Here is a 10,000-nt window from a genome sequence, read left to right as displayed (position 1 = left end):
ACATTGTACTAAACCCTAGCGATATTTTTGTCAGTTTTGATGTATGTTCTTTGTTTATAAAAGTCCCTATTGACTCTGTGCTAGAATATTTAAGTAATGAACTTGTACTGCATGAATTGCCTATGTCCGTTAGTCACATAATTTCCTTGATAAGTTATGTATTTGTGATTGCAGATTATTTTTAATGGAGAATATTACCAACAAATATTTGGTATGGCCATGGGTAACCCTTTATCACCTCTCCTTTCAAACTTATATATGGAATTTTTTGAGAGACAACACCTCCTGAATATCACACTTATCCCCTTAAATGGTACCGATATGTCGATGATATCTTAGTAGTCTTACCTGTTGGTATCGATGTAAATGATTTACTGTCTAAATTGAATAATTAGTTACCATCCATAAAATTCACTGTTGAAATTGAAAATAACAATGTCATCCCTTTCCTAGATGTATTAACTACATAGAGAATCTTTCCAATGCAAATTCAGTATTTATAGAAAACCCACAAATAATTTAACATATGTACATTTTATTCTGGCCACCCATCCTTAATATCTTAAATTTCAATTTTTTCTTCCTATGTTCCTACCGCGCTTTGCAGTATGCACGAGTCCACAATAATTCTTGGACCAAGAAATAGAAACTACATAAAAAAGATAGGAAACGATCTCTGCTACCCACCTCATTTAATTGATTTATGTTATCAAAAAGCTCACAAAAAATTTTATAGTGTTGCTATAATAAAAAGAAATGCCTAAAAATGTACTTAGCTTACCTTACTTCGTGGATTTGAAACCATAAAATCAATATTTAAATCATTTAATGTTAATGTAGTGTTCTCTTATAACATACCATTAAAGATATGCTAATTAAGAATAGTCCCGTAACAAATAACAACATCATTTACAAAATTCCTTGTAAGGATTGCCCGTCGTTTTACGTTGGTCAGTCAAGTAAAAATTTATGTGTACGTATTAAGCAGCATATGTATTCAGTTAGAACAGCCCAGACTTCAAATGCACTGTTTATCCATCTGAGTGAAAAATCTCATTGTATTAATTGAGGTGATACCTCGGTAATTGCTAGATCTAATGATTATGTTTCACGAAATTTACTGGAATCGGCAATTATACAAATCAATAATAAAAATAATCTAAATCTTAGTCTGGGAATGTACCATTTGGACCCATATATTTGTAAGATGTTTATGAAAGACCTTAAAATAAATGAACAACTAATAAATTAGTCCTATGTATATAGTTATTATTTCTCTCTCTCTCTCTCTCTCTCTTCTCTCTCTCTCTCTCTCTCCTCTCTCTCTCTAGTTCGATATTCTCTCTCCCGCTCTTTCTCTTCTCGATATATACATAGTATTTATATTTTCTTTCGTCTTTTCATTAATAATCATCTTTTTTTGGGAAAATTTGTGTAAAATTCATGATATTAAATTTGTTATATGCTCCTGTGTTTTTTCAAAATATACTGTTTTCTGGAAGAATAACTTGTTTACTGTGTGTATCCCTTCAAGGTGTGGCTACCCTCAGGCGGCTCCTCCTTTCTGTAGAGTGAAAATCGCCCTTATTGCTAATCTTGTAGTGTCAGTTTGGATATTAAGCCTTCTTTTGACTATGTTGTCTCTGTAAAATCAGTTTGTCTTCAGTAAAGGGTCCGAGCAGGACCGAAAAGTACTCGGCTGTCTCGCTTTTTCATTTTTTCCTTCGTGGCAAAAAAAACAAAAAAAAACTTTAATTTATATATATATATATATATATATATATATATATATATATATATATCTATATATATATATATATATATATATATATATATATATGTGTGTGTGTGTGTGTGTGTGTGTGTGTGTGTGTGTGTGTGTTTGTGTGTATGTGGGGTGAGAGAGAGAGAGAGAGAGAGAGAGATTAAACCCCATAAAGACAATACAACGAAAAACATATTTCAAGCGTTAATCGTTCAGTCACGATCACTGGTGAATATAAACAGTGGGCAGATGACAAATTGACAAATGTGGAATAACGACTTCAGCAGATAATAAAAGGGTTCGATCACGACGACGTCTTTGTGGGTGCTATCATTTCCCACCGGCCACATACTATTGGGTTGACCCTTTGCAACACTCGCATGGGAACAGGTCGTAGAGCAAACCCATCCTTTAAATGCACGGAGAGTTATTTTTAGAAACATTAGTGCTAAGACTATTGACGCTCAATTGCACGAGAATTCTGGCGCTCTCACAGCAGTATTTTATACTTTGTCTTCATTAAACTTTGAGCAATGGATCTTTCCAGTTTCCATGTCAAATTTCTTTACAGGTATTTTATGCCATTTCATAAACACCTCCATCACTTTGTCTTTGAAGTTAATAAATATTTATAAGCAAACTGCTGATGGAATAAGGATAGTGAGTAATAAATGAGCTGTCAGTTAATTTTTCGGTGTTTTCAACAAAAGGAGCTTTATTTTATTGTTCAAGTAAAGTAATCAGACAGATATTTTTAATGAATGAATGATAGACTTTTCATTTAAAAATATTTCGAGTAAATTTTTTTCTGTTAGGGTATAATGGGGCTGCCTATACTGCAGCCATATCTTTTCCTGTGAAAGTTACCATTCAAAGAATACTACAGATTAATTAATTTTACACTTTTATCAGTGCCAAAGGGGAAATAATCTTCATTTGGTTTTAAGATTAATTAATTTTACACTTTTATCAGTGCCAAAGGGGAAATAATCTTCATTTGGTTTTAAGATGAATTAATTTTACACTTTTATCAGTGCCAAAGGGGAAATAATCTTCATTTGGTTTTAAGATTAATTAATTTTACACTTTTATCAGTGCCAAAGGGGAAATAATCTTCATATGGTTTTAATTTCCAATTGACAAAAGACAGCACTTCGTCAATTGGGACTTTAGTGAACAGTGATTCTGCGTCTACACTAAGACGTATTATATTGTTCAAGGGGATTAAATTTACTTAATTTTTGTTTCGCATCAGCATCTCAGGGCCACCAAGTCGACCACTATGCGAAGGTGGGAGGTTTTATACCTTATTCTATATAAATAATCTTGCCACCAGTGGGTACAAGGGTAGGGGCGCGGCGACATGGGCACGTGCCCCCCATGAAAAATAATGGCAAAATAATAATATTGAAGATAGAGATAATAGTAACATAGATAAGAAATATAAGAATGGAAAAAAATAAAAAATCTAATACAAAATTAATACAATTTTGAGAAAAAATAAAGATAATAACAATAAGCTTAATGATAATAATGGATTTGGTATTTCCTGATACTATATACATACATATATGTATAATTTGCATATCTGCATTTATATATATATATATATATATATATATATATATATATATATATATATAAATATATATTTATGTAGTGTATGTATGTATGATGTATGTATGTCTGTATGTACTATGTGTAACTGAATCACGAAAGTTTGGAACGTGATAAATGCTTAAATAAGGTATAAGCCACGAAGGAAAGTGCCCTTACTTAGCAGTCAGTCTGCTAAGTAAAGGACATTGAGTCGAAAGATCTGGCAGCTACCCCAGTGTTTCACTTTCCTTCGTGGCTCATACCTTTATATATATGTATGTATGTGTATGAAGATGGTGCCCCCATAAAATGTTTCTGGATCCGTTAGTAAATCTTACCACCTACCCATTAGTACCGATGTACAGTCAGTTGCAACATGATATGCGTTTTATTTCGCTGATATTGTTTTATCGTTCGATTTTATAGAGCTCTGTTAGATTAAAGTAAAATGACAGATACACATTCACACACACACACACACACACAAACACACACACACACACATATATATATATATATATATATATATATATATATATATATATATATATATATATGTTTGTGTGTGTGTGTGTTCATACATATACACATAGATATATGTAAATATATATACATATATGCTTAAAAATGACAGGCAGAAGTTCAGTACCAAGCGCTCCCACGTGTTTTTATTCACGCATCGTTGGGGTACAAAATAATATTTTTTCCCCCGACGTGACGTTTCGTGAATAAAAAACACGTGAAAGTGCTTGGTACTGAACTTCTGCCTATCATTTTCCTTATATATATATATATATATATATATATATATATATATATATATATATTATATATATATATTATTAGTTTTGTGAAGGCGCCCACATAAGTGTTTTAGATGTTGAAGATTGTAACAGGCCTTTCTTTTTGAGTGAGAAGTTGCAACTGCGTATAAAGGTATTTTACAAATGTTTTGAAGTGCACTTCGAGGTTTTGTTTTGTTTTACAGTGTTTGGATAAAATTATTATTTTTATGCATTTTTCTTTTGCTTTGTTCTTTTGACATATCCATTATATACGCTTAATGTTTGTACTGTCAATGCTTTAATTGTTTTCATATGATGCATTATGTTTTTTTTTTTGCATAGTCTTTATTTTGTTTAATTAGTTTGAATAAGTTTTTATTATGTAATTGTTGGAATCTAACACTTGTGAATTAATTTGTATTTAATTAAATTTCATTTCAAATTTAATTATTGCTTTATAATTTAATTTAATTAATTCTCTTGATAAACTTTGATCTATTTTTGGTTAATAATTAATTCAAGAATTAAACTTTTGTTTTCGAGTAATAACAATTCCCCTGAGATTGTGAATTTCACTTATAAATTTTGAATTTAGAAATAAATTTTTGCATTTAAAATTTATATGAGCATTTTATTATACCACCAGTATTATACTTTATTTTCGTTTAGGCAGAAATATAGCGGTATTTGTGTCGTTTCCTTCAAATGAATCAGAATCAAGGAAATACTTAGATTTGAAATTGCAGAAGGAGTGATGTCCTTTAAATAAGATTACCTCACATCTGTTTTAATGAACTTAGACTGATTGTTTTTTAGACGGTTCAGTTCTATAAGGGATCACTGTTACGTTTAGAGTATTCAGTCGTTTCGTATTTGTGATGAAGGGTCAGGTAAGCAATAACCAAGTACTTTATCAAACCATGCCCCAAGTACAAGGGGTGTCTCAGACACAGGAATAAAAGGGTCTCTTGCACTAACAAGTACAAATGGCAAGTGTAGTAACCAGATACTTGGCAATTTGGGTTAAGAAATATTAATAGTGTATATATATATATACATAATTTCTCCTGTTAAATAAGAACCGAGGGTCATCTTCATTCAAGGTTTCAGTAAGGGGTTAACTTTAAAGCTTATTCGATTTCATTTTCAATTCCAAATTTCTCAATTCCAACGATTTATTAATTGAATAAAGCCAGTCCAGTCTACTCTAGTGGTAATTCTGAGAAAAACTTGAGAAGTTACAAAAACAAAACCAAGGACGAAACCAAATTGTAAAACCTATGTTATGACGATGCTCTCGTCTTATGATCTATCAAGATCAATACACCACGTAAAGGAATTTCGATCACAAACTAAGGAGAGTTTTGTCTCGCCGTTGGAAAGTCCGTTCAGTCTCAAGGAGGACAAGTTGTTTTTCAGCATTTTGTGTTTTTCATCTCCAACATTTCTCGAGTGCAAAGGAAAAGAAGAACTTTTTCAAATCATGATAGAAGATAATGTTCATGGTTGCGATGACATTTCCACATGAATTTATACATTAGGTACTTAATTTGTGATCGAGAATGTTAGAAAACGACCAATTATTGAATATCCGCACAAAATGAGACGTCAGTGCTATGAAACAATAAATGTCTGTATAAAATAATGGAATCAAGGATAAAGTTACTGTTTACAAGCGCTGAAATCAGAAAGTTCATGATTGGAGAAAAAAAAACGTTACCTTATCAATACCCAAGTACATGTATTTAGTCAAATGAAGTAATTACTTAAGGGTAGCTGGCAGTCGAAGCTAAGAGGTCAAAGTAAAAGGTAGGAGGTCATTCCATGATCACTCACCGACCACGAGAAGAAACAAACGCGTCCTGAGTGGCGAGGGAGCCATTGCACAGAACTGGTTGCTCAGTCGCCACCTCCCGACCAACTGCTTTGAGACTTGAGTTGAGCCTGGGAATGTGGATGGCTGGACGACCCACCCTAACCGAGAGTATGCGCGCACTTGCGCTAAGCAAGTTGCTGTCAAGCCTGGTTCACACTATGCCAGTAATTTAGTCAAGTGGCGAGTAATTTAAACGTGTCTGAACACCACAAGTTTAGTCAGTAGTTTTAACAGCAATTTAGTGATTTAGTGTTTAGTCGATCCAAAATCTTCTATTTTTACGGGACAAGTAGTAGCTCCGCCCACTTGTCATTCGTCCACTAAACCAGTGAGAACACGTGTTGAATTTAGTAATTTAGTGGAGTTCATGAGTTGCAGGCACTTCGATGGAATGGAGAGACAACACTAAAACTTATTTCAAAATATTTACAACATGAGAGCTTGTGGAATGTTAAATGCCCACAGTATAAAAATAAACAAATCAAGCAAAGTGCCAACGCTGATTTGGAGAAAACCATGGATATACCTGGATTTGGAGAGAAGGAGATAAAAGCGAAAATCAAGAACATCAGGTATTTTCCATTTTTATGCCTCCTTAATCATGTTAGTAATTTTTTTTCCAGTTGTGATAAGGTTAAAATTGGTTAAAAACGGCTATATGTTTTACTTTATTCATGTAATTACATTATTATTCTATATTTGTTCGTTTTCTTCTCAGATCAACCTACTCACAAGAATTGAGAAAAATCAAGGAATCCAAAAAATCTGGTGCCGGGACGGACTCGGTTTACACTCCATCGGTGAAATGGTGTACCATATTAGATGAATGCCTAGGTGAAACATGAATGCAATGATAATGGAAAGTGAAACGCCAATTTTTGGTAAATACATATATTCAATTATGTATGAATTATAGTATTTCCCTTACAATTCTTAATGTATCATTCTTGCCTGCCAAGGAACAGAGCCATCTTCCACAAAGTAATTGGCATATCTTTCCCGAAGATCAGTAGACCGTTGCCTGTTCATCTTTCGATGCCTTACACACTAATGTACTCTACTTGACTGGTTGTGCGAACGAAATTGATCAGTTTAGTAGGATAGTAGTAACTAGAATTTAACTCTCCACTTGATTAAATTATGGCATAGTGTGAACCAGGCTTTAAAGTTCTTGTGAATTTTAGTTTGCTGTAAAAGAAAACTATTGAGATGGCTATATGTCTATCTGTTCGCACTTTTCCTGTCTGTCGTAAGATCTTAAAAACTACTGAGGCTAGAGGGCTGCAAATTGTTATGTTGATCATTTACCCTCTAATCATCAAACATACCAAATTGCAGCCCTCTATCCTCGGTAGTTTTTATTTTACTTAAGGTTAAAGTTAGCCATGATCGTGTGTCTGGCAACGCTATAGGTGCCAACAACACAGGCCACCATCGGGCCTTTGCTGGAAGTTTCATAACCCGCGGCAGAGTTTCATAGGCCGTGACTGAGAGATTTCATACAGCATTACTGTACGCTTTACAGAAAACTATTGCGCCGAAGAAGCTTTGGCTCATTTTTTTTTCTAGATATTTGTATATCATCCTTTTCCAAACAGTAGACAAAGGTGGTACCGCTTTGATCTGGTTTTGAAGCAAAGGTATATAAAAAAACAATTTAGTGAGTAGCACATTAAATCTCTTATTTGTTTGCCTGACCCATAAAAGCAGACACCTCACTGACATATGCGTCAATAAAATCTAGAGCATGCAATTATAAGCTGGTCGACAGCATAGCTTAATTATTCTCGTAGATTTTTTCATGACATTTTAATATTCGTCCCATTGTTCATACATGGCATCACTATGGTTGCTAATCAAGAAACAACTCTTTTGCTTTTAAAGTCATTGGGTTATTTATTGTCTTGATTGAGGGAAATGTATTAATTTAGTTAAAGACGGTCGTGAGAGTATGCTGAACCTTCAGTACAATTTTCAAGTAATTACTAAATGAAAATTGTATTCAATTCAGAATTCTCGACGACTGTATTGGGGCGGGAATCCGATAACAGTAACTGTTCCTTGGCAGTTTGTCTGCCTCTACAATTCCTTCCACGTCAAAATGTCTTGATACCAAATAGATTGACATTCCATAACGGCGCCATAATTTAGATACTCATTTCACCATCTGAAAATGTCCCAGGGACTGCAATAACCCACAATTTAAAATTCTAGTTTTTAAATCCTTTTTCAATATTTTTGCAACTTATCTATGTACAAATTTTAGTATATAATTTATTTTTAAATCATGTATTTTTATGAACATTGATAAAACATTGGTTTTAATAGTTCTTATGTATTTTTATTAATAATAATAAAACATTAATCGTTCGTATTTCCTACCATTTTTCTATGAAGAATTTTTTCTTAAATACTTACACAGGAAATTACTATAAAGTTATTACGTAAATGGTCATAAATTACAGAAATAGCTACAATTATTTTTTTAATTTGTCAGGGGCAATTATCCAGTGGTTTTACGGGGGCAATTTTCCCGGGGGCGGTAGTCCTACGGGGGCAAATTTCCCCGGGGCAGTTGTCGGGGGTCAATTGTCCTGGGGGCAGTTGTCCTGATACCAAACTGCCCGATGCGCTAGGCGATTTATCTGGCTCATCGATAACTATAAACAGATTACCTCGATACCTACCTTTCATTTAGAATGAGATACTTCAAATTTGGCCTGATGATTCAATCTCAGGGTCTTAGTTTTACCGAAACACAGTCAAGCTTGATACAAAGGAGCGAGTACTAAGTGGAGGATAATGACTTCCAAGACCTAATCGAATATGCATCCGAGAAAGAACGGCGATTTAGTCAACGAAAAATTTGCCGATTGCCTACGAGTTGTATCCGCCATCTTTCCACTATTTCTCGTGGCTCTCTTGCCTTCTTCAGTCGGTGACTTTTTCTTATCGACTTACCAAACTGACGTGGGTCTTATCTCTTGTTTGGATATTCTTTTGGATTGACATTTGTCATACTATATTTGTTACATATTTCACTGGATGGAGTAGGCTGAGAAAATTCTCGATTGTCCTCTGTATTAATCTTAATATATCATGGAAGTAACTTCAGCCTTCGTTATTATTATTATTATTATTATTATCATTATTATTATTAATATATCATGGAAGTAACTTCAGCCTTCGTTATTATTATTATTATTATTATTATTATTATTATTATTATTTTCACTGCTACTCACAATGGAATTGTGTTTTTATAGCCTTTAGATGTTAACCAACTGGATATGTTGCAGAAATGTAGAGGGAAAACTCAGCCCACCCTTGTAGCAAGTTATTTTGGTTGGATGATACAAGTTCAGTGATAAACACCTGACCTGATATTCTCCTGAATACCTCACAGTACTTTCGGGCCGCTCCCAGAGAAGGTTTTAAGGTCACCATAATCTAAACCAACCAAGCAACCAACCCTTGTTGCAAGTGATTGTTTACAGTGAATAGAAACCTTCCCTCTCAATATTCTGAATTGATTAGATCGTCACAAATTTTCAAATCCTTTTTAATAATATTTTGCTTTGTTTGTTTGTATGGTGCTTTTACGTTGCATGGAACCAGTGGTTATTCAGCAACGGGACCAACAGCTTTACGTGACTTCCGAACCACGTCGAGAGTGAACTTCTATCACCAGAAATACACATCTCTCACTCCTCATTGAAATGGCAGAGAATCGAACCCGCGATCACCGAGGTGGGACGCCAACACCATACCAACCACGCCACTGAGGCACTTTTTTTTTTTTTTTTTTTTTTTTTTTTTTTTTTTTTTTTTTTTATAATATTGAACTGGGATTCGATGCAGGCTGCGCCGATATACTTGTGAGTAACGGAAGTAAATAAGTCATACCAAATAATAAGGCAGAAATTCCAGTTCCGTCAAATTCCTTGAAAGTTGAGTCTGGTAAAATACTATTAT

The 10,000-nt window shown here is 33.8% G+C and overlaps 1 protein-coding gene across 3 annotated transcripts in view; it reads right to left on the bottom strand.

Annotated features, from left to right (window-relative positions):
* Nucleotides 1-10,000, bottom strand: part of LOC135195830 (uncharacterized) — a 274,057-nt gene that overhangs the window by 191,659 nt on the left and 72,398 nt on the right. Inside the window, exon 1 of one of the 3 annotated variants that reach the window (XM_064222339.1) lies at nt 5,986-6,075. The exons of the other annotated variants lie outside the window; for them this stretch is intronic. Within the exon in view, the coding sequence (XP_064078409.1) occupies nt 5,986-6,031 (46 nt within the window). The 5' untranslated portion in view covers nt 6,032-6,075. Of the gene's footprint in view, nt 1-5,985; nt 6,076-10,000 lie in introns of those variants that run through there. 3 annotated transcript variants of the gene reach the window in all.

The sequence above is a fragment of the Macrobrachium nipponense genome, chromosome 16, assembly GCF_015104395.2.
Source record: "Macrobrachium nipponense isolate FS-2020 chromosome 16, ASM1510439v2, whole genome shotgun sequence".
NCBI lineage: Eukaryota > Metazoa > Arthropoda > Malacostraca > Decapoda > Palaemonidae > Macrobrachium > Macrobrachium nipponense.
Note: the sequence above shows the minus strand (reverse complement) of the source record. Positions and strands in the feature narration are given on the sequence as shown.